The sequence below is a fragment of the Lepisosteus platostomus genome, chromosome 7, assembly GCF_059453375.1.
Source record: "Lepisosteus platostomus isolate fLepPlt1 chromosome 7, fLepPlt1.hap1, whole genome shotgun sequence".
Classification (NCBI taxonomy): domain Eukaryota; kingdom Metazoa; phylum Chordata; class Actinopteri; order Semionotiformes; family Lepisosteidae; genus Lepisosteus; species Lepisosteus platostomus.
The window spans coordinates 50,840,438-50,865,428 of NC_142617.1; the positions used below are offsets into that span (position 1 = coordinate 50,840,438).

General features: G+C 47.0%; 2 protein-coding genes, 1 long non-coding RNA gene and 1 other non-coding gene across 9 annotated transcripts in view; 1 reads left to right on the top strand and 3 right to left on the bottom strand.

The window, feature by feature from the left end:
* Positions 1 to 4,789: 4,789 nt before the first annotated feature.
* LOC148659122 (uncharacterized) lies at positions 4,790 to 7,204 on the bottom strand. Of its 2 annotated transcripts, none has more exons than XR_015940317.1 (2): positions 7,031 to 7,204; positions 4,790 to 5,834 (listed from the first exon to the last, which is right to left on the bottom strand). It is a non-coding gene; the product is annotated as an uncharacterized LOC148659122 (long non-coding RNA). The 2 variants fall into 2 exon arrangements; XR_015940318.1 differs by having other exon boundaries at positions 7,002 to 7,204.
* A 182-nt stretch (positions 7,205 to 7,386) lies between these two features.
* On the bottom strand, positions 7,387 to 7,458 carry trnaq-cug (transfer RNA glutamine (anticodon CUG)). Its single transcript has one exon. It is a non-coding gene; the product is annotated as a tRNA-Gln (tRNA).
* Positions 7,459 to 7,905: 447 nt separating this feature from the next.
* Positions 7,906 to 18,333, top strand: rab11a (RAB11a, member RAS oncogene family). 2 transcript variants are annotated; one of them, XM_088641065.1, is made up of 5 exons: positions 7,906 to 8,257; positions 14,080 to 14,275; positions 14,784 to 14,977; positions 15,546 to 15,626; positions 16,262 to 18,333. In XM_088641065.1, the coding sequence occupies exons 1-5, from the start codon at positions 8,218 to 8,220 to the stop codon at positions 16,399 to 16,401; spliced, it is 651 nt and encodes a 216-aa protein (XP_088497191.1). In that variant the 5' UTR covers positions 7,906 to 8,217; the 3' UTR covers positions 16,402 to 18,333. The 2 variants fall into 2 exon arrangements, with proteins under 2 accessions (XP_088497191.1, XP_088497190.1); XM_088641064.1 differs by having other exon boundaries at positions 8,233 to 8,359.
* Positions 18,334 to 19,194: 861 nt separating this feature from the next.
* megf11 (multiple EGF-like-domains 11) overlaps positions 19,195 to 24,991 on the bottom strand; it is an 88,654-nt gene continuing 82,857 nt past the window's right edge. For 2 of the 4 annotated variants that reach the window (XM_088641061.1, XM_088641060.1), the window contains 3 exons: positions 23,253 to 23,309; positions 21,290 to 21,496; positions 19,195 to 21,074 (listed from right to left, as the gene is read on the bottom strand). In XM_088641061.1, the coding sequence (XP_088497187.1) occupies positions 20,899 to 21,074; positions 21,290 to 21,496; positions 23,253 to 23,309 (440 nt within the window). In that variant the 3' untranslated portion in view covers positions 19,195 to 20,898. The remainder of the gene's footprint in view (positions 21,075 to 21,289; positions 21,497 to 23,252; positions 23,310 to 24,991) is intronic. The other 2 variants (XM_088641063.1, XM_088641062.1) reach the window with 1 other exon arrangement.

Sequence of the window (24,991 nt, forward strand, 5' to 3'; positions counted from 1 at the left end):
TCTCAATCTAGGTAATGATAATGAGGAGACCCTACCTCGGTGCGTCCCAATCAATGTCCCCGTGACTAGCTTTTATCAAAACGGATTCTATTATTATATTAATACTATATTATTATGGTATTATGAATCTCAAAAGAAACAAACTGGGAACACGACGCCATTATTGAGTGGAAAAAGGGTGGATAAACTTACAGATGTGTTTGTTCAGTGAGGGATTGTGAAGACACTGCAAGGTGTATGAACTGGGCTTTATTATTATATAGTAATAAGCGAGCAGTTTTCCCAGACTCGGTAGGGATGTTCTTGGCTTATTGCTTACTGCTAAAACCATCCCAGGATGGAAGGGAAATGGAAAACGGCATCACATTCGTTATTCGTATTCTCCCCGTCGTGTTTTAAATGGAAACACCATCTCCTCGTGTGATCGCCGTTAACACTTGGTCTCTTTCGATGGCTGGTCGCGAGAGGTGACGTACCAGCCGCGCTGAGAGGCCGGAGTCGAGGAAGAACGCGGCCGTGCGGCTCGTGGCACCCCTTAGCCCCGGGGGACCCGTGGCAGCCTTTAGCTCGGCGCAGATTCTCCACAGCCTCCTTCCTGGTCCAGCGCCAGGACTTGACTGGCACGTGGACTGGCAAAGCATCCTGCAAACCGCTGAGCCTAGCACACTCCTCTAGGGGGGAGTGACATAGCAAGTCGCTGCCCATCAATATTAGGACGACAAAACACAGAATATTTATGGCAACAGCATGGTGGTAGTTTTCGTGTTCTTTATTTTCAGTTTGATGTTTTGATGACGTGAAATATCATTCTTCCTGATCTCTCCACATACTGTACGACCTGTTGTAGTGTCTCTCCCTCAGACACACAGCCCGGCGCTAGCCGTGCACAGACTCCAGACACCAACAGTGTGCGAGACTGGCTGGGAATTGCAATCAGGTCTGAGGTATAATTATAAAAAACCCTGAATGAACAGTTTTTGCAAAAATAAAAGTTATTTTGGCAGCATATAATGACTGTTTTATAATTAAGACCATTTGCCGAATTGCTCTGAGGCGCTGAGCTCAACTGCTTGCAACGTCATCACATCCCACCGCTAAAGAAAAACACATCTGTTAACTTTTATGCACGCACTAAAGGACTAAAGATTTATGACTTATGACCATAATGGCATTCCACATTTCTTTGCATGGTCAACCATAAAAGTCACGGAGAAGTAACATTTGGAGCGCTAAATCGACCACGTAATTGCTGCCAGTTTAAAAGTGGAAAAAATATACAGTTTCTCACACAGGACGTCCATGGGAGTCATCCAGAATTTCCCCGGACCCTCTGCTTCGTGAGTTTCTCAGGGGTCTTGGAGGATGTCTGAAGGGCGTGAGAGGCATCATCAACACTGCCCAGTCACCCTGGTTGAGGTGCAGAACTCTGGGCCTCACGGACCTTTCTGTTAACATCTGCTTTTCAAAGCAGACTTCTAGCAAAGTGCAAACCATATGTGTCCCGTATTTCACAATGCCTTAAGGAATAGGAGGGGTACCGAGATCTGAGCCCGATTTAAGAGCCAAATTAACATGCATATCCTCCATAGATTCCGGATAGAGAAAGACAGCACTTGACGATGTTAAGACAATGGTATCACTGTATGGAGAAAACTACCTTCCTATTTCACTAAGGAGGTTTCCTGAAATCAGGAGCTTTCAGCGTGACGTCTCAGCTCTGCACTTCCTGGCTCTTGTGCGTCAAGCGAGCCAGACGATCCCGGCATGGTGAGGGAATGCTATACTCTGTGAAGAGTTATTTTCCACGCAGCTGTTGGGAAGGGTATCCTTCTCCTTCAGGCTACTACATGTGCTTACGACAGTCACTGTGTAACCCGGCTGACCTGGAATGTTAGGTTCTCCATCAAACAGCAAACTGTGCAAACAATTGTTCAAGCCTGCAGTAATAGGTATATACCAAAGCTTTAGAATTTTCTTATACATTTAAAACAGAAGATTAATCACCTTAGCCTCACGGTCCTGCTGTGAACCCAGTGCTGCACAAGAATACACTTCCATTTTTTGATACACAGTCTCCAGCTGGAGGTTCTCAGTGGCAGAGAGGTTACGACTTGGAGCGCAGGGCAGCAATTTCCAGCTCTCTGGCAGAGACAGTACCACCCTGTCCCAAAACGCAAGTCACAGATTGATCCCTGACTGTCTATTAAATGTTAAAGAACCCCTGTGGAGTTCGGCTGCTCTCTTCATGTTCGTGTGGGTTTCCTTCCACAGTCCAAGACACACTGGAGCCTTAAGTGAATTTTGGCAAAAGTGTCCCTGGTGTGAGCTTGTTGTACCAGTTCTGTGCCCTGCGATAGACTGGCAGCCCCTCTAGGCTGTACCCTGCCTTCCGCCTGTTGCTTGCCGAGATACTGTAGGCTCCAACTTCCCTGTGACTCCAAACCCGAATAAGCAATTAGGAAATGGATGGATCAAGGTTCTGTGGAGGAAATTTCCTCGAATTTAACAGCAATAGAAGAAAAAAGTTTGTGCATTACCAGAGCACCGTGCCTCCCATTTGCTGTAGTAGAGTAATTATTGTCTAAGAAAATAATTCCCCCCTCAAGGCCCAACACTTTTAATATCTTCTGTAGCAGGTGGGATCTGGGATCGTGGCTTCCAACGTACTTTAGAAAATAACTTTTCCAAAGTCCGTTATTTTCCAAAGTCATGAGGAGAAATATTCACACTAGCAAAGCGGCCTGTTTCTAGAGTCACTGAGAGGCGCCACTGAGCTCTCTCCCCCTCGCTCTCCGAAGAGCAAAATATACAAGTCCTTCACTCTCATAGATCTTCCTATCAGCATCTGCTGCACAACTCTCCCTCTCAGAATATTTTGTCTGCTCTCTTCAGTTCTGTGAAGAAAAAGAACTGCTATTTTTTCCTGGGTTTGTACAGAGGTGTTTTTGAAAACGAGCTGTGAAATTGATTTAATTTACAACGATAGTACCACGTTTTAGATTAGATAGATAGATACTTTATTGATCCCGTGAGGGAAATTGCAGTGCAACAGCAGCTTAACACACACAACACAGCCACAGTGTAACGAATTATATACTAATAGTACAATACATACAATACAATACAAGAGTTACTCACAGTCCGGACACACAAGAGGAAACTAGAACAGAACAGTACACAGAAAATCGTATCACACGTATGAATATAAATATAGATGTAACCATAGATATAAATATAAATATAAATGTATTGCACAGGTCCCTGGCATATATTGCACAAAAGTGGTTGTAAACGGGAAAAGAAAAAGAAAAAGAAAGAGAACAGATGTAGCAGTATATGTGTATATGCGTTTAGTCCAGAAACAGGTCACTGTCGCTGTTGCCTCTGCCAAGACGCAAGGTGGATGCGTTGTACAGTCTTATGGCAGACGGCAAGAATGACCTCCTGTAGCGCTCCCTGTCGCACCGTGGGTGAATCAGTCTATTGCTGAACGTGCTCTTCATTCCTGCAAGCCTGTCATAGAGGGGATGGGAGAAGTTGTCCATGATGGCCTCCAGTTTGGACATCATTCTCCTCTCAGCCACTACCTCCAAGGGGTCCAGGTCAGACCCAATGACGGAGCTCGCTCTCCTGATGAGCTTGTTCAGCCTTTTGGAATCTACTGCTCTAATCCCAGAGCCCCAGCACACCACTGCGTAGAAAATGGCACTCGCTACCACCGACTGATAAAACATGTGTAGCATCTTACTACACACATTGAAGGACCTGAGCCTCCTCAAGAAGTAAAGTCGGCTCTGTCCGTTCTTATAGATGGCCTCGATGTTCTTAGACATCTCATTCACGGTAGGTTACTGTGTTTATGTACAAGATGGTGTGGACATTTTATGCAATATATACAGGTACCTAAGATGGAGTGGTGGCTCTGTGGCTAAGGATCTGTGCCTATGGCTGGAAGGTTGCTGGTTCAAATCCTGCAGCTGGCAGTTAGGCCTCTGAGCAAGGCCCTTAACTCCAACTGCTCCAGGGGCACTGTACATGCGGACCCTGTGCTCTGACCCCAAGCTTTTGTCTGTGTCTCATAGAGAGCAATCCTAATGCAAGGAACTGTATATGGCTAATAAAGTAATCTTAACCTCTTACCTACCCTGTGTTGTTACCTGTTAAAATAAGTTATATCACCATTTAAAATAGCAAGTAAAAAATTAATTAGAAAATAGAGGATTTTTAAGCACTAACAACAGATGAGGAATATACAGATCATTAATCAAAAAATACTTTGCATCTCATGCAGCAGGAAAAGCACTGAGAAATAAAAACTTCCATAGATTATTTCAACTGTTTTTAACCGCGTCAGACAACTGAACCCACAACCCTGCTTTCTACAGTCATTTTTTGTGATTAGCCCCAGTACCTGATATACCAGGCTGTGTTTTTAAGACACTGTAACATTTTCTATTCACGTACAATGACAACCGCAAGGACACATTTCCCACCCTTACAAATAGCTGACCTTATGTGTTGATCAAGTGTCACAACTTGGAAAGAAAGCGGCAAGTCTGCCACCTAGTGGACACGGACAATGTTGACAAAAGCAGCGCTCTTCTCAGTGTGAAGAAGCTGTAGAAAAGCGAAGAGTTCAGTGTGGCGCAGACTTCCAGTGATGGCAGCATCAGACAAATTAGCATTCTCTATTCTTGAATGAGATTATTGAGTTATAGCTCCCCAGGTCAGAAGTACAAAGTTGGGTGATGAAATATTTCTACATACAAAAAACAACATGGACAAAAAAAAAAGTAAATACAGACTTTAATAAGGACATCACTGAAGCAAATAAGCAATTTGTTCACCCACAGCTTAAAGGTTAATTTTTTTATTTGCAGTTTCCCCTCTGTAACGCCAGGGGGATAGCGAACCGAGACCCAAACCTGTCTTGACCTGCTCACACTGAATACTAATGTGCAGAAGCTGCCCACTGTATCCAGACTCCTTCAAACAAAACAGAGATCTACACCATTGGTGGCACTGAGCCAGTCCCCAGTTACATGCTTTCTGTGACCCCAACCCAGCTCACAAGGTCATAGTGATGTCTGCGCTGCAGTCTACCAGCTCGCTGTGTTCATCTCCGCAGGCCGACACTCCATAAGTTCAAAACACGGTATCTCACAAACAACACACGCTACGTTCAAATCACGCGGAATCGTGATAGAGGCGGTTTCTGGCAGCGGTAAGTGAAATCATGCCTTGCCAGCTGTAAGGTTTCCTCAGCTTTACCTGAGTAAGACGACAGCCAACGGCAACCCTGAGGTGCTGGGAGCTGCTGTGTCTGTATGGCAAGCTGCACACGCTCTGCGGCACCTGGGAGGTGACCTGCAAAACAAGGCCGTCTGGCCCATCGGGTTCCTGGGCTCGAAGCCTTTCCAGTGCCAGCCTGCGGCCGGGTCGAGAGCCCGCGGGTCCCGCGCCTCTGCCGGGAGCCCATGCGAGGCCGATGGCGCTGACCTGTGCCTCCAGCCAGCGGGGCGGGAGTGCTTGGAGACGGCCTGGCTCTTGGCGGTACGGTCCTTCGCGGGCGCAGGAGAGGCAGACGGAAGGGCGGGCTGGCAGTCAGTGTCGCCCTCTCAGTCAGTGTGGCGCTGACGTGAGTGCCTGTCGCCTCTGCCCTCCAAACTCTTTTGTGGCCCCTGGCAGCTGGAGCCCACCTGTGGTGCGGGCCAGGCCTTCTGATATGACTGGTACTGAGTCCAGATTTCCCACTGCTGCTTGGCTTCGGTCTTACCCGCCCTTTGACCTTTGACCTGAACTGGCCAGATGGGGTGGTACAGCAGGAGAAGAACCTACAAGGAGAGACAAGGGCCTGTTTCATCAGCAGCTCACCGTCGCTTTCTCCCAGAAACGACACAGCCCCCACGCATGTCACATTGCAATGAGCCCCCCTGCCACACAGGTGGAGAGGTATTTATGACACGAGAGCGTCTAGGGTCTGGTGGCCGGCCCTGGGCATCAAGCCGTGACAGGAGCTCATGCAGAAGTCAATTCACCCAGAGTTGAGAAGGTTAGTCTTAAAAAGATAACCCATTCCAAAGGCAAGTCAATTCTGCTTTTTAAAATTAACAAGATAGCGGAAGAGAAAAACTTTAAGATGTTGTCAGAGTCATCTATGAAGTGTGTGTACAGTTACTCTGCAAGCCAATCCATTCTTTCTTAAAAGCAATCCTCCTTCCTTTAACTTCTTAATTGAAAAAGTTATCCCTTTCTGAAGTACCTTATACGGTGTCTGAAACTGTCTCACTGACGTCTGGGACACTTCCTTTACGTTTAGGGTATCCTTACGTTGTAAGGCTCTGTATTCATTAATACAATCCTGTAAATTCTTCATAAATATTTATCATGATATGGCTATGTAGTCAGTTTTAGTACAACTTTTCTTTCGACTTCATTTGTGTCAGATTTTTTTTTTCACCGCTGGGTTGCGACCGGCGAACTTGAGAACTGACACGGACACAAAATCAGAATATTTTAGGGTCCAATGCTGTCGGAGCAAAAAATGCCGGATGGACGCCGCGTCTTGAAGAGTTTGCATTCCGTTACAGCAGTAACCCTCCGGTCAGCACAGGGCAGTGTCACAGAAACCGCTGTGGCTACATAGAGAACTGTAACACACTCGGGTTATGCGCTGGGAACTTCAGGAACAACATCATAGTTAAGAGTTTTCTAATGAAGTTTGAGGTTTCCGTGCCAATCTTACTACTGCCTCCTACTGGATTCACACTTTTTATTGTATACAGGCCTGCTGTTCCTTCTTGCATTAATACAGACCGGGTCATCTTTACAGGCTCCTTGTAGAACTGCGTTCACAGCAGTCGGAGGTCTGTAAGCGTGTTAACCTGGTAGACAGTACAACGAGGACAGAAGACAACGTGAGGGAGTGCAATTGAAAACGGAAAAGACACAAGTTTTACAATCTAAAAGGGAGGATTCGTGCGCATTCCGCTGTTACATACAATGCAGCACCAGGACCGGCGCTACTTACAGCTGACTGACTTTCTGCAGCTCGGTTTTTGCATCTCAGCGAACCGTCGGGCTGAAGCTAGACCCACCGGAACCCTCCGCTCGAACCCCGCCATCTTCGCACGGTGGGGCTCCCGTTTTTCCAGCCTGATTGGTGCAAAATGGAGTAGAGAACCTGCGCCCCCAGTCACAGCTACATTGCCTTTACTGCCATCTGTTGACACGATATTGAATTTACGCTCGTCTAGCAGTCAAGATAAATATATTCAATTTAAACGTTTTTATTTAACAATTTCGCGTATCCTCGGTGTGTAAAACGAGGACAACATGCCAGCTATTTTGCTGTGCTGTTATTTAAACAAGTAGGGAAAAAAAGTCAGGTTCCACCGAGATTTGAACTCGGATCGCTGGATTCAGAGTCCAGAGTGCTAACCATTACACCATGGAACCTCCTATGCGTAAACCGCCTTGCATGAGCTTAAAACAAGCTGGGCAATGGCACCGTCGTTAATTCGTCATCAAGTTAACGTTTTATCTGCCACATCTAGCAATGCACACACCAACGAGATTTACAAAGCACTCAGTAAATACCACTAAACGTTTATAAAGTTGAATCGTTTCAGTACGTATTCGTACGGGGGTATTAGACGTACATGATGCGGACCTGGCAATTTCAGAGAGCTGAATTCACTACATTTCTTCCCTGGTAGCAGATACATACAGTTGCATTAAGGTGCGCGTGTCACATTTGCAGGATGCAAAAACCTGTGTGTATGTTCCTTTAATCAGGAGTCACAATCAACGGAGAGATGGTAAACGGGATAGTACGAAATCTCGGGAACGCGGACCGTACCGCACTATCGAGGAGGCACACGCGCCCGGCAGCATTACGTCATAGACTCCAAGGAAACGCTGCGCTCATTTCGTTTAGACGCCTTTGTAGGTTTCAGTAAACCGGACCTGTATCAGGAGGACGTTTAAAGATCGTGGCCCGGAGAGGAGTGACTGTACATACCGCCCACCTTTGGAACAGATATGCAATATTTAAGAAACAAATGTTGATCAATGGTGACCCCGCTGTGACCCCGGAAGTGCAGACTTCTTGACTCTTGCAGGTCTCGGGTGGTAATTTGGCTGGAGTGGGCAACACGGTGCGGCTGCCATCCCGTATTTTCATTCTCACTTGGCTCGATTTATTCCGGAATCAAGATGGGAACCCGAGACGACGAATATGACTATTTGTTCAAAGGTAAAGGGAGTGCTACAAAACATCGTTTTCTCTCATTCCGTAATGGTTGATGTCAGATGTTAGCCTGCGCGTTAGTAACATTAGCTGCACTGATCGCACACGGTAAGTGCTCGGCACTGGCTTCATCGGGCTTTTGTGAGGTACCCGAGATGTCTGGTCTGCTGCTCTGTGAATAATATTACTATCCATTAAGACCAGGGGACTAATCGTCTGTGCCCGGGCTCTTTTTAGCACACGTATAGTAGAAACAGTCGCTACGGTTGAAAGTTGAGAAATCAAGGCGAAATTACGACATGTTGTTACACTACGTCCGGGGAGCAGAGTCCTAGGTTGCGGTACACCGAGAGGTACCTGAAACAACCTCTTCCCACCTGCCTCTGTCACAGCGGCTGCTGGACGGTAACCGCAGCTGGCGGCGCCATTTCACACCTTAATAATGTGCCCAGACCTGCTGCCTTCACATTGTAACGTGTAAGGAGAAATAAAAGCGTTTGAATACGCTGACAGGATGCTGAACTGCTCTGCTGCAATTAAGCTTTGATATCAGCTCCTTTAATTCTGAAACTGACACTGTTATAAGTTACTGTTTTTTTCTTTGGTGAAGGTTGAGATGTTCAAAGCGATTCGCGTAATTCGGTTTTTGTTTTACGAGGCGACCTCTGTACGTTGTTTTTTTTTTTTAAGATTCAAGACAGTGTCCGCCCGTCTGTACTCGTTTGTGCAATGTTAACTCGGTACGCCGCCTTAACCAAGACCATTAGACATATTGTAACTTGAGGTTGGTCGGGTTGTTCATGTACGATTGTGTATGCTGTCCTTTTCTTCACTATTTACAAGACTCTTAAAATGCAAAGCGGCAGTCTTACTCTAGGGAGGAAGCAGAAACCGTTGCTCAATGACATTCTCTGAGACACGTAACAGGATTACTGGGTGTGTGTGTTTGTCCGGGACTCGCAGCGGACGAGTCAGGGACGGACATTTGACTGTGCAGGAATCCACTAGCCCAAGTGCGGAAGGAATGCGGGCTCTCGGACCCCCGCAGACGCTCATCCTTTAGTTTTAAAACGTTACTCACTGTCGTCACTGTGACCCCCTTTTTTTTTGGGGGGGGGGGGGATGATCATCATTTCTTCATGCTCTCTGCCAAGTAGGCATAAATGCTTTAACAGTTTTACTTATTGTGTTTTCATCCGTTTGAAATCGAATACTCTGCCCATTGTTCGTGTTTACCTATGCCCTGGTTGTTTGTCCGGGGAGTTATTTTTGAGCTAAAGGTGTTGGAGTCAACATCACTTGGAGGTTTGAAGTGAAGTCATTTCACGAGTCTTCCATCACCATAAATTGCAACAGTAGAATGACAGCGATCTGTGTGTTTCCCCCAAATTTTTACTTAAGTCTTCACCTCCTCTGATATTTAACTGAAATATCAAGAATGAATTTCGCAACTTCTATATCCGATTAACCTGAGGGTGTAGAGTCTGTTGAAGAAACACAGGCAGCAGGCGGATACAGGCATCTCCCTGTTGATCACCTGCGTTCCACTGTAATGTGTCTTACAGTGATCCTGTGAGCCGGAGCTCGGTGACAACACAGACCTTCTGGAACCTGATAGGCAGTAAGTCCTGATCGTAATGGACAAATCCTAGATTCTTAAAAGAAAAGCAACAAGAAACAGGAGAAAGGGGTTGCGGATGGGTTGATGTTTCGGATGCTTCGGAACAAAGGGGTTTATTCATTGTCAGGAGGTATTGCATTGCTCTATGGAATGCTGTAGCCTGCAGGCTTTGTGTGCTTCAGTGCATCCACCCTGCTACTCAGGCATGAGAATCGCAAGCCATTGCGAACACAGATGCCGTTTGAAATAAGCTTGCATACAAACCCAAATCACTGTAGCATGCACATGTTCTTAGAAAACGTTTGGGGCCTCCGCAAGTCAGCTTTGGCTACTCCAGAGGTCTGGCAGAGTCAACAACGGGTCCAAAGGGCTGCTCAGCTAAGTTGCAGCCAGGTCCCAGACTGGAGTGCACTCCCTGCAATTTTAGTCTGTCCCACATACTGTACCTGCGTGTTTACTCTGAATGTGCACAGCCTTCACTTCTGTTAAGCAGCTCTTAACCACTGTTCACTAAGGTTTAGGTATTCACTTGCAGGACAGTAATAGTGTGTGTTTTAGCCTTGTCGAGTTACTGTACAACTAAAAGGTACTCTACCACTTGCTGAGAGATTCATATCAGAGGCTGTTATTGCTATTTTCTCTAACAGGTGTACTGAGGTTCTTATAGTGCCCTATACCTTCATGAATAGTGCAGTAAAAGCACTAGTGTGCATTAACAGTATCTAGGCTCTTTGTTTAGCAGAATTAAACAGGGCTGAGTTTAGTCTATTTACAGCTGTATCTGTACAACTTTAGAACAATACACAAAGGACTGTCACAGTGTGTTACTATCAGCAGCAGCTGAGCTGCTGGGGTTTTATTCAATAGTGCAGTTTATATCGGGAAAGGGAAGTTGACACAAGGCAGCTCCTTGTTCTAGGTGTGTTTTTTGAAATTGCAACTTATGGTTCTTGGGCGCCACAAACAAACACAGCTCAGGCTCTGTTATGGATCCATCCATTGTAAGAAAGAAGCTTAGTCCTGGTAAAAGTCGTTCAGGAAGCTGGGGCAGCCAGAAAGGACTGCATCCTGGCTGGGACATCAGTCCCCCGCAGGCTTGTGCACAGGGCCTGTTTATCAACACTAGTTAACTTGGCCAACACGTCTCTAGAGGGGAGGGGATGCTGCCCCCCCCAAAGAGAGCCCATGTGGATATTCTGAGAACATGCAAACTCCACACAGATGGACCAGATCCGGGACCCCATGAGCTCTGAGACAGGAGTGCTGACTGCCACCCCATCCTGCCCGATTTCATTCAGTGTTTTTCAATTTAAAATTATTTTTATTGTTGTTTACATGGTGGGGATTACAAAGGTAATCAATGAACACAGCCAAGCATTTAGGTTTTGTTCTGATTTAGTAGGCTTAAGGATTTAATCAAGCTTGCTAACCATGAAAAGGGGCTTAAGGAGGCATCTTCTAGAAATACAGGGAACATAGTCTGCTAGCCTTGCTAAATAATCTAGTCTACTTAATACTAAGGGATTTTAGCCTTCTACCTGGTAGAAACACTGCTACATTTCTCCAGCAGAGAACTCACGACCTACATAGCGTTCATGTCTTGCAAGAGAGGATTCCTCTTGTGATAAATCAAAGTCGTCCTCTCAGTGCGTGTCAGATGTCTGCATTGCTAGTTGCCTTGGATACATGAGTGCAGTCAAAGATATTGGGAGTGTATGAGGGTGCTGATATAGTCCACTGGACTTGTTTTTGTTCAAAAACGAAAGCGTGTTTTGCCATGTATTGAGTTTTAACATTTTTCATTTTTCATGGGACTGTTTTCTTAGCCGCGGAAACCTAAGTCTTAAGACTTCACATATTTAGAGATAGTTGCACATGCACAGAATAATCCAATAAGGTCAATCATGGGCTGAAAGTCCTTATCAGACGTACAGTACTTTGAAGTAGACTTGAATTACATTCTTTGCATGTGAGTGGAATGTTTATCTTGGCATTCAGGGGTGATTTGGCTAACTGCATACGTGCTGGGTACAATATGAATCACAGCTTTACTCCTCTTCGGCGCTGTGCGTACAGGATGGTCATTTATATGTTTGAAATGACCGAGAAGATAGAACAAATATAGGCTAACGCGAAAAAAAAACATTCCAAATCTCAAGCAACATAAGTCAGTCATTTAAGGGAGCCTTCGTGAAGCGCCAGTGTTTTCATTTTCTGATTTTGAAGGCTAATATTGAAAGAGCGTGTTTGTGAAATGAGCTTCACAAGGGGAGATCGCTACCAGCCTGGCGGGTGGAAACTTCCTCCATAGAGGCCGCTGTGTGTACAGCAAATATTAGTCAGCCCTGCTGCACCGGCGGGCTCACTGTAACCACTTTAATCACCGGATGCATATTCTGTCATCATCCTTTCTAGGAAATAATGGGCAAAATGTCTCCAGTTGATCTATAATTCATCTTCCCACAACAAGGCAGAGATGTAAGACACATAAGAGACTGATTAGGATCATCATGTCTTGCGTTTGAAGTTCTGCATGTGCTCGTGTTTAATATTGATATAGAAGCTGCGAACGGCCGAGCTGACTCAGAGGAGTCTCTCCCACCAGACTTTTTGCTGCTGCACGGCGTGGAGAGTTTTGATAGCAAAACCATCACGAAGCTACTCCAGGCACACTCAATTATTCATGGAGCTTGTTTACCAGTCGCCTGGAAGATGGGGAGCCTCTGCTTTTGAAGTACTGAATCGCACTAAACATGTCTTTTTATACGCTGAGCGTTCACTCCAGGGGGGCCACTGTGCACGCAGCCCCTAGCGTGAAGTAGGTTTCATTTTGTGCAACGCGAAAGGGTTCCCAGCGAAATGTCTTTGAGGCTTATACCTTTCAGGAGTGTTGCATCAGGTAGCGGTAGCATCCTGTTAGACAACCTAAGGGAGGACCCCGCCGTGTTTGAGGGAACCCTTACCGAGCCCGTGAGAGAGTACAGTGAGCTGGAACAGCAGTGTGAGGCACTCTGGGTCCCAGTGATCTATCCCTGCGTCTTCTTATCGCTCTGAGAGCTTATTACAAGCTCCTCTACATCGCCCTTCCTCTGCGAGGTCTCCTGCAGGCCGCTTACTGTAAATGCAGCTCTGGACATCACAGCGTGCTCCATTGCACCACCTCTCTACAACATTGTCTAGCACGATTGTCTGTGCGCGCTGCTGCACGTGCATCAGTACACTGAGAATGCACTGGTGGGGCCTCTTGGGTAGCTCAACTGGTATGTGCACTTGGGAACAGGAGCCTGATCTGGTTACTAGCCTGCTGGGACCAGAGGTCCTGAAGTGTTGGTATATGTCGACGGTGCACTGCCGAGGCTGGGATTAGGTGAGGGACATGGCTCTCCTCCAATCAAAGTTGCACCTGCTGCATGGGGCTGTGCTTCCTGTGACATGTTGAAAGACGATTGGCTCGGAGGTGGGCGGGGCAGTGGAGCCTGCCCACACTTCCTCATTGTCCCCCGTGTGCGATCACGGGAGACATGTGAGCTGAGCCATGAAAAAACACACACCTGGCTGTTCCAAATCAGCTGGGTGTAACGAAAAAAAATTGATGATTCTAAATTTGAAAATAAAATGTATTGATACTGAGACCCCAAGTCAAGGAATGCAAACTTCTTTGTGACAGTGTATTGCAGTTATATTAGCATAGACAGTGTAGTGCAAAACCAAGAGGAAAAAAAGGAGGAAGAGAGATGTACTCCCTTGTTTGCAGCAGACAGGGTCTGAAACAGTGAGTGTGAGTCTACAGCCGCAGTAACATCTTGATAGCTGAGGTTGGGCTTCAGTGAGTTTGCTCCTCACAATAGCAGCTCGGAGGGGGCTCACCAGTGGGAGTGGGCCAGCGCTCGCAGGAAGTCTGCAAGCCCAGCAGCTGCTGAGCCAGCGACTCGTGAACGGCAGAGTGAAAAACCCACCGCTCTGTAATATTCAAGAGCTGTGGGTCACAAACAACTGGGGGCGGGGCTCGGCCTTTCCGAAACGCTAAGGAGGCCGAAAAATAACATTTCCAGAGCTGTCTGCAGAGCTCATGGGTTTCTGTTTCCTTGTTGCCCGACGACATTTGCGCGTGACTCCCGCTGGCGTGGCCCGCAGGTGCTCCCCGAGACGGCGTGCCCGCCGGGCTCGCTCTGTAGTGCGCCCCAATAACGCCTCGTCTCCGCCGCAGTGGTGCTGATCGGCGACTCCGGCGTGGGCAAGAGCAACCTGCTGTCCCGCTTCACCCGCAACGAGTTCAACCTGGAGAGCAAGAGCACCATCGGCGTGGAGTTCGCCACCCGCAGCATCCAGGTGGACGGCAAGACGGTCAAGGCGCAGATCTGGGACACGGCCGGGCAGGAGCGCTACCGGGCCATCACCTCCGCGTGAGTGTGGGCCACGCTGCCATAGAGGGAAAAATGGATAATGTAGGGAGGAGGGCTGCTTGCAGGGTCACCTTTTCCTGGGTGGTATGACCACATTTGACAATCAGCTGTAGCAGTAAAACACAAGGTAGCACTTCATGTAAAAACAACTACATTACTGCTTTCCGAGGGTTGAAATAAACAACTGGCATCGAGCAGCTTCACCCAATCAGGCCTTGCAGCCGAACGCGCTGTAATAAAAATGTCACCCCAGTCAGCTGCAATCCAGCAGCGTTAGCAGGATTTATATGAACAAGAGGAAACTGAAAACGGGTTACAGATGAAGAGGAGGAGTCTGGAGCTTTGCCCATTAGACCCATTGATTACTGTGCCAGAATCCAGGAAAAGAAGGTCCCTGTTTAGCTGGGAGGGGTAAATGAAAGAGCTCAGTTATTGTCACTGTGGTTATTCGGTATTAATCAACAGGGCAGTGTTGATCCAAAGTGTCCCTGGTTTCTGTGCTCCGTAGGTACTACCGGGGGGCCGTGGGCGCCCTGCTGGTGTACGACATCGCCAAGCACCTGACGTACGAGAACGTGGAGCGCTGGCTGAAGGAGCTGCGGGACCACGCCGACAGCAACATCGTCATCATGCTGGTGGGCAACAAGAGCGACCTGCGCCACCTGAGGGCCGTGCCCACAGATGAGGCCCGGGCCTTCGCAGGTGAGGACTGCGGCACGCTGCCCGACCCGGGGCGCCACAAACCACACGCACCCCGACCCGGGGCGCCACAAACCACACGCACCCCGACCCGGGGCGACACCAGGGTGCCACATGCACCCCGATATAAGACGCCACACACACCCTGATCCGGGGTGACACCGGGATGCCACACACTCCCAGCCACCATGGAGACACTAGAGTGACACCAGGACGTCGCTTGCACCCCGACCCAGGGTGACACCAGTACAACAGTGTGATGACGCCCGCACCTCAACTCGGGGAGACACCCAGATGCCACATGCACCCCTTCACCGGGGCAACACCTGGGGGCTACATGCACCCTGACTCTGGGGCAGCACCTGGGGGCCAGGATAGAGAGAGACGCCAGTCTTGGATAGTTAGGGCAAGGCCGGTGCCACACGTGGGTTTGAACCTGGACTTGAGCCGGGTAATTGGGGGAGCATTTCGGACGCAAGTGAGGTGAATTCTCTGAGTCATCTGAATGGGGTCACTGAGCTGTACCCTGAACGTTAATTCTTCACTTTCTTTCTTTTTCTCCTCCCTTCAGAGAAGAACGGGCTGTCCTTCATCGAGACCTCGGCCCTGGACTCCACCAACGTAGAGACGGCTTTCCAGACCATCCTGACAGGTGAGGAGGGAGGGCAATCGGTCTTTCCCACAATCCATTTGAGTCCTGCAACAGGCAAGCGAACTGTGAAGCAGTTCGGACCCTCAGAGGGCCCGGGGTCCCTGGGTGTCCAGTGCCGCAGCGAGATGGATGCTCTGGGCTGAGGGCCACACCTGCAGGGATGACTGATCACAGGCCTGGCTGTGCTGGACTGGGGCCACCAGTATCTCCGTTCTCTCTCTGCTGGAACACCAGGGTCAGCTCAGCCCATTAGAGTCAGTCCTGGCCCGGTTTACCGAGCTCAGAACCAGGGCCTTCCTGCAGAGCACATTTTGTCTTGCTTGAATGTTCAGTTGGATGAAAGAATATCTTGTACAAGAAGAGTCTTTTAAACGTCTGACTGTGAAAGGGGAAAAATCAGATGTAAAATAAAGATGTCTAAATAAAAGTTTAAAAAATCTAATTTAAATAAAATTTGAATTCATTTAAATAAAATTTAAATTCAGTAAAACTAAGATCGGAAACGAGCACTCCAAAAGTGTTTTTGTCTGGATTCTAAATAAGAGAGAGTGAAGAGCTGATGTCACGATGTGCGTTAACTCGTTGAGTGCTGGCTGGGCTGGGTTGACCTGTCCTCTCTCCCCCTCCCCCTGCAGAAATCTATCGCATCGTGTCTCAGAAACAGATGACGGACCGGCGGGAGAACGACATGTCTCCTAGCAACAACGTGGTGTCCATCCATGTGCCGCCCACCACTGAAAACAAACCAAAGACGCAGTGCTGTCAGAGCATCTAGCAGCTCCCTGCCCCGCGCAGCTGCCTCCTGCGTACAGGTCCCCTCCTGTATAAAAGCCTACTGTGGTCCTGGGTCTAGCCGGCAGAAGCTCTGGGCCAGAGCCGTGTGAGCAGGGGTCATCAGAGAGAAGCAAGCTGTGTCACCATGGTAGACTTTTATATAGGCAAGCCCGCAGTATCAACGATCCAACTCTCAGATCGTCATGGAAAAGTCTTAATGTCTCATTTTGGGGTTTCTGTTTGTTCGGCCTGTGATTTTTATTTTTATATTTTACTGTGCATCACGTGTTTTCCACATGCTGTATATGTTTACGGGATGCTCTCCAGACCCCCTGGCTGTCGGAGCCTGTGAAACCTGCGCGCTGCCCGGGTTCGGAGAAGAGAGGAACACGGTGTGATCGTTTCCTCGCTGCTGGCTAACGTGTGGCATGCAAGGACAGAGGCAGACTGGCCTTGTAACCCGCTGTGGCAAGACCACGCATTCTCTTGCATTATAGCATCAAAGGTTTGGTTCCCTTTTGTTTGTCCGCAGCAGAATACTCCCGGCTGTGCACAGGGTGCCCCTGTGTGCGCCGTGAATCGGACTGTTCCCACCTTGTGAGTGCAGCAGCTATCAAAGACAGGCTGAACGTTAGCCCAGCAGTACAGTCCATGCTTGTGTGCTTTATCTGCGAGCTCTGTCGGTCACAGAGGACATTGCCTATGCACATGAATACTGTATCAAGGGTTTGGTCTGGGTCCAAGAGTATATAGTCATATCACATTACTTGCAGCTGAGAGAAGCCAAACTGCTGAGCTTGAACTAGGTAAGCCTTGTGAATAAACCTGTAGATCTTTCATGTACAGTATGGAATAATGTTTCATGAGAACAGTGCATTTATTTGATGTTAACATCTTGTACTGGCAGTATGGTTGTCCTGTGAATAAATCTAACATTTGTGGGTATTTATTTGTTCATTGGGTGTGAGGGAGTCTCAGTGAGGAGAAACCAGTTGTAGTTGTACTCCATTGTGCCAGGAGATGAGCGACCAGTGTTGGAGGCTGGTGTTGTGGTTGCCTTGTGGTGGTCGCTCAGTCCTGTTTCTTGGCGTAGTTCCTCTGGGCCCTCATAGCCAATGGACAGTTGTGATATTGGATCTGAAATGCTCTGAACAAGCTCCAGTACTGTATGCCAGGGCCTGTGTGGAGTTCAGGTGATCTGCGTCTTGCTGTGGTCCCCTGCCCTCTCGTCTGTGTAGTGACCCACAGACTCTCAGATGGTCAGATAGGTTTGACCTTCTGACATGCTGCCCCGTCCTTAAAACCGAACCCTTTCTATGACACTGTTGTATGACAGGCAGGAGCATGGGGGAAATTTCATGTACAAAGGTAACTTTGCCAGTCGGAGTCAATTTAAAGTTGTTCTCTGGTGGCAGGTGCACCAGCCGAAGGGTCTGTGTTAAAAGTGAATTGGTCACAGGTGACTGTTTCGCTCTGTAATGACCTGAGTCTGTTCACAGCAGCGTGATTCCTGCCATGTGTTCTGTCCTGAGAAACAGCGCGAGTTTCAGAATGATGCTTCTTTATGACATGAGTGCTGTTTTTACAGTATCTGTTTAGGTCTCGACCTTTTGGGGTTCCGATAAATTAGAAACATCCGGGAGTTTCAGACAAGGGTTACCAAGCAAGTACCTGCAACACTATCAAAGAGCAAAAACTCAATTGTATGAAACGTGATTTCCCTTAAATTATATGTCTACAAGGACTAGTATGAATATATTAGTTTTAGTAAATACTTTAATTGTTAGGATCCCTAAATGGTTTAATCAGTTTTCTAGAAGTTTGCATCCTAAAGAGGGCCATTTAAAAGATTTCTAACTGTAAACATGCCTGTCGTTGTGGAAACTGTAGTCACTTTTTTTCCTTTCTGGGAGAATTAAACTGTATCATAGAATGTGCCCTTGGTTTGACTTTCTTGTTCAGCGGTTAAGCAAACATTTGAGGAAGAAAGGAGCTCTGTTGGAGCAGCCTAATCTACATCTGTGTACAGATCAGCACTCTGCAGCTGCTGCTCAGTTTCTTTCGCGGGCATGTATATTCTGCTGAATGTTTTTATAGTTAGATTGCAAAAGTGGTCACAAAGTCTCACCCTGTGATACGTTTGGTCCTATCAGGTGCAAATAGGTACACTTAATCTCTGACTGGCACCTCTTTTTATTTTTAAAATACCCCCCTAGTTTTGCTTGGGTGCTCCTACGTCCTGTCAGTCTGGCCTGCAGTGCTTATGACGTGGGGTAACAGAGGGCACTGCTCTTGCAGATCTGTTGTAAGGCTTTTTGTGCAAAATTGATTATACCTTTTTTTTTCCTTGTACTTTTAGAGAGGAATCTGTTCATACAGAACATTACCTTCCTTTCATTCCAGGTGTCTTATATGCATGTGCTGTGATTCTCTTTATTTGATTTTTAAGATGATTTTAAAAATTGCATTCTAATCACTTAAATTAAAATGGAAAAAAATATTAAAAGGGGGATTATGACTCCAGACTAAAAAGTAATGTGTGTGTGTGTGCAGTGCGTTATGTCAAGTCTTTGATTACATTTAGGTCTTTCTGAAAACTTGAAATTCGGTGAAGATGTTTCAGTTAACTGAATAAGTGGGTCACATTAACAATGATGAACAATTTCAGCGTCTAACAAAGACTTTTACCCAAGACTGACCCATTCAGACAGTCTTCCAAAAAGCCTGTCGCTACAAAAGAAGGGAGAAAAAAAACACAGACCAGTCGCTTCCAGGCAAAAGAAAGCATTCCACATTACTGCCCTGAGCTATTGTCACTTTATTGTGTATTTTATTAAAGAAAACATCAAGCAGCATTTTGGTAATGACTTCCTTTCCATTTCAGAGACTGGAACCAGGATTTGCACACAAACAGAGTGCTTCAGCCACTGAGCACAATCCATACTGAATGATTGTCATTGAGTTATTGCTTTTTGATTAGGTGTAATGCAACCCAAATCTTGACCTTATAAAACAAGATTTCTGATTGACATTTCGCTGGTATCGCTTCTATTATATGATTAGTACAGGACAGCTGAGTTCATCAGGAAGTTGGCTTTGCTACAGTGTCTCGTAATGGTTTGCTATGGATCTCGGAGGACAGATGACGCATCAGAGAAGCCTACTCATTACGACAGGCTGGCTGGCACCTCAGCCGGCAGAGCAGGAATCCCCCCACTGATGCTGACAACAGGCCTCTTGCCGAGCACGTGACACTTGCTACCACAGCTGTGCTGTCCTTCATGTCCGGTGTCTACACGTGGAGTACTGTACTTAGTTTGGTCATGCTTGCTTTTTTTTTTTCCTCCATTGTATTTAGCTTTTTAGTAACAAAATTCACTAACACTACTATGAATAAATTAATACAGTACATAAATAAAAAAACAAATAGTTCAAGATAAAGACCAATACCATGTGGTCTTCAATATGTAAAAGAAATAAGCAGTAGTCTTAACTGGCTATGTTCAGTAGATTGAAAAAGGAGTATACAGAACTCTTGCTACTTCAGTTGCACTTAACCATGCTCAAGCACCAGTGACTGGGGGCACTACTAAGAAAGGGAGTGTGGAGGGGTGAAGGGAAATACCACAGCGGCTCCTGTCCATGGCTGCGGTACAGTTCCAGCTGCTGGTCCTGGAGGGCTGTGGAGTTTTCCAGTTTCCATTACGATGGAAGGACTGCCCTACGGAGCACTGTCTGCAGGTGGAATCACCCAGCAAATCTAAAAGACACCCGCCTTGCAGGACCACCGGGAGAGGGCCAGTTCAGTCCTGGAACTACTTTCAAGATGAAGGGTAAAAGAGATGAAAAGTTGAAAACACCCGAACGATTCTGGCAGACTTTTCATTTTATACATAGTTTTTACAGGTGTAGATAAAAATTGACAGGCGCTTTGTATCACGCTTCGCTAGGGAGGGTTTTTTTCCCCATTTGTTGAAACTGCCCTTCTCTATCACAGAGGGAAGTTCATTATTTCCCTCTCTGCCCTTCTCATTGTCCCCATTCAAAATATTTCTTCAAACAGTTTTGTAGCTGAATACAGGAACACTTCATAGTCTGTTGTTCTGTTGAACATACGGATTTCTTTTTATAAAAAAAGGTTACACAGCTGGTTTTTCTGAGTTGTGGCTCCCAGTTTTAACGAAGAGTTCCATCTCTAGTGATCTGACCTGACAGCTTTCTTTACAGATCTCTGTAAAAAAAGCTCTTAACGGTGAAACTGAAAGAATGTAACATGAAGGCATGTCTCTTGTCAGGCGTTTGACAGTAAAAAGTCATCATGCAGCCGCAGAGAGAGAGAGAGAGCACTGCAGCTCTCTGCACCATGTACAGTAGTTCTACTTCAGTGTTATGTCTTTTCTTTTCGCAGGCAGCTGCTGCTTCCTCACTCAGCGCTGCCTGCAGCTGACGTGAAGAGATTGTCTGATGGCAGAACAGCTGGCATTCCCGGAGCCGCCCTCTAGGACTGCGCGCTGGGCTGTGCGTCCAGAGGTGGCGCTGTGTGCACGGGGCTGTGCCGCATGGGCAGGAGGTCGTAGTGGCTGGGGATGTGGCTGTTCCTGGGCAAGTCGTAGGGGTTCTGGACATAACTGGGGGTGACCCCGCTGGCCCCCTGCAGCACACTGACGGTGGGCTCTGGCAGAGAGGAAGACACAGAGCAATAGGAAAGATTAGTGTAAAATGCATTTTATGTGCAACAGTGGCCAGAAATAGACCGTCTTCCACAGACACATGAATGGTGGTATCAGTGGGCAAGATAAGTCCATGCAAGAGCCCTTTTCACCCTTACAGTATGCAACACAGTGTTAGGCAGAGTGACACCCGCCTGCTCAGTCTGCTCCCCCACTCACCCACTTCATAGACGTTCCTGGTGGCGGCAGGGGTGGGGACAGTGGGGGTGCAGTAGGGCAGGTCGCGGTGCGCGGGGGACTTCATCTCCACATAGCTGCTCTCGTGCTTGCAGGCCAGGCCCGGGGGGTCCTTGATGGTGGCGTAGGGGTTCTCACTGCTGTTCAGGGAGCAGGTGCTGGAGCTGCACACGGAGCCCTTCATGTAGTCTGACAACAACAAAAACACACTACACGTTTCTATATGCTACACTATATATGGTACAGTACATGCTTCTTCTCACCATCATCTGCTGTACATACTGTACTCTATTACAGCCTGACCATGCTTTTTCCTTGCAACTGCTTTTTATTGTCAGGCCTTTGTTCTGGAAATGAAAGAGAAATACCATGTCAGTCATTTTGAAACAGGATCAGAATTTTGACATGACCGAGTTGATACACATTCCCTCCCCGGGGTTAAATGATAAGACTGCGTCACCTTGGATATGCATTAAACAGGAAAGATTGTTTGCACGTAAAAAAGGTCTGTCCATCTCTAATAGAAAAAAAAACATATCTTTGCACGATGTTCTGGAGTGAACAAGAGGCAGTGAAAGCAGTACTGGAACAGAGTGGTTGGATCTCTCTGTCTCAGGACCTAGAGGAATTAGTAACACACAAGGCTGGGAGATGTGTAGACAGGAAAACACTCAGCATGCACTTTCTCCCTTTTTCTGGGTGACGAATATCCTGCAAAGACAGAGACACGTTAACACCACAGTCAGCACCATCACTCACAACAATGAGCTCACGATGCAGTATCGTAACACACATGAAAATCAGGGACGTTTGCCTTTACAGAGAACAAGGTAGATGCAAGGTGACATGCACTGTACAAATACGGTGATGCTGCAGTGGCAGAGAGTGGGAGCCCGCTCATGGTCAACTGGACATGCCCCCTTCAGACAGGGCTCGTTCATCTTCACGGCCTCTCTACAGTAAAAACAGGGAACATGCAGGCAGACCTGTAGGCCTGTCCTGGGATAATGGGATCCTGGCAGAACAGTGCCTTACCAGCACTTTGTTCTGATGCAATTGGTAAAGATCTCCACAGTGAAATTCTGAAAAGTAAAGAAAAGAATATTTCTCGTCTTCAAACCATTGTTAACTGTTAGAAAATTAATCTCTAAAGATTTAACATTTGAAAGTGGGATGAATTTAATGAAAAGATGTGAAATTCACCATACTGTATACGTTGTGTCGCTGAAGTGCTCTTGACTGTCTGTGAGCAAGTTCCAAAGGTCACTGGTACGTAAAAGCATGCTATTAAAGACTTCAGGGCAGCAAACAAAGTCTCAGATGCCAGTTCTTGCAGCTCATGCATAATTTATGAGGGAGGGTGAGTTTTGATAACAAGGGTAAAACTCATAACTGTCAGCATGAAGGGGTATTTGAGATGGCAGCCTCTCAGAGCCAGCGAAGTGACTGCTCTCCAGCCCCATCTGTGTCGACTGGTCAGGCTGAGAGGGTGCAAGGAACTTTATCTGTATCGTCATGTGTGGTGTGTGTGATTCTGCGAGAGTACCGTATGTGAGTGCTGTGTGTATGCAAGGGGCATGTTTGAATATCAGTTTGTATAAGTGCATTCTGTGCATTCTGCACTGCCTTTCCTGTGAGGATACACTAACTGCCGTTCCCCGTGCCTAAGAGGCTAGAAAAGAAGAAATGACCAAGTTAATCTGGAGATAGGAAGACCGTCATTGATCCATGGTCCTCCATTCTCCTTGTATTAATGAAATGGAAAAGAGTGTGGGCGGAGAACAGGGGGAGGCGATTATTGTAAACAGAACCTGCGATGAAAATGGAAAGCCAGGGTGAGCCTTCAGACACACTGCGTGGGGACTGGCAGTGAGATGGAGTGCAGCGGAGGGGGGTGGCTTGGAGAGACTGATGGTTTGGGACACGCTGTGCTGTAATACTATACCTTTGAAACTCTGCTCTACAATGTAAGTGTTGTGATGTCTGTCCAGGCCATAAGCACCTACAGGGAGAGGGTCAAAATGCCATGTTATTGTCTGTCCGGTAGTGTTCAGCACCATGAGAGCCAGGGGATCCCTTCTGCTGTCAGTCCTGCACTCCTCTGTCTAATGATCTGGAACCCCGCTCTCCCGACACAGGCGCTCGCTCTGGAACCCCGCTCTCCCCATGCAGGTGCTCGATCTGGAACCCCGCTCTCCCGACACAGGCGCTCGCTCTGGAACCCTGCTCTCTCAACACAGGCATTTGCTCTGGAACCCCTTTCTCCCCGTGCAGGTGCTCGATCTGGAACCCCGCTCTCTCGACACAGGCGCTTGCTCTGGAACCCCGCTCTCTCAATGCAGGCCCTCGCTCTGGAACCCGGCTATCCCGACGCAGGCACTCGCTCTGGAACTTAGGTCAGATCCTTGGAGCTCTGGATCGTTACTGGAGTGGATCACCCACATTGGTGTAAACACCTCCACACCTCTACAGCTATAGCCACTGACGGGCTCACAACAAAGTGGCCAAAAACTGGGAGAATGAACTGAAAAGTTTTAATGTTTTATTGTGGTAACATACTTAGTGTCAGAGCTTTTTTTCTCAGTATTTCCCATATTCTCTAATCTTCTGTATTTATAAAAGTAAATACAAATAATGAAGGGATTGTAGACATTAAAAGGTACAGGTTATATAGCAAGAGAATGTTAGTGCAGAGAAGAAGAAGAAATACTTTCATATCTTATTTAATAGCGTTTAGGAATTGCAGATTTTATCTGACCGCAGAATAGGCAGAAAAAGTCTTGAGGACTTATCCCACTAATTAAGCTTATTTTATCTCATCTCTTTTGATTTGGCTTTTCCCTCGTTACATGCCTGATAAATCTCGCGCACACAGTCCCGAGCTGCGCTCCAGCTCTGCAGGGGGTGAGGCTACCAAAGACAGTCGTTGTTAAGAGCTTCAAGAGTAACATGATCAATGCTGAGCTACACAACTCATTTGTGCTTCCCCTCTCTGTTATACGACAGGTTTCACAGGCTTGTGAATGTTTTATACTGGCCCATCATTTCAAGAGTCGCACATGAAAAAAAGACAAAAAACTAATTAATTCTATCAGTCAGAACAAAAAAGGCTTCTGGAGGTTTTGCATAGCGCTTGAGCTGCGGCAGACCATTTCAAAACGTTATCAGTTCTTTTGCATATTTTTTGGCATTTGTGCCCATCCTCCTCACAGCTTTCCCCTGACCTGTGCTCTACTCCTGTCTGTAGAACAATACTCCGAGAACAGAAATAATTTCCCATCAGAAATAAGAGCCCTGAATTCAGCAAGCACGGGAGCCACAGACTGTCTGTCTCTTTGTCACACAACGCCAACCTGAAGGGCCAGCGCAGACCGAAACTCCCTTTCCTGCGGTCAAAGCAGGTTCAAGTCAAATCTCCAACAAATAAATACCTATTTAAACTAATTCACCTGTCTAAGTGACTGATAAATGCACCGTACTTCTATTTTTCTGGCCTCCACAATGTGCTGCCAAGTCTGGACCTCTTAATGTTCAGAAAACACTTTTGCTCTGGATCAATGACTTTTTTTGAAGCAGTCAGCGGCTGTCCCTGCGGTTCCTCTTAATGAGCTAATAATGGCCAAGTTTCATCTCCGCCCCCGTCTTATCTATCCTGCTGAAATTCTTCATTAATGCAAAAAGGGA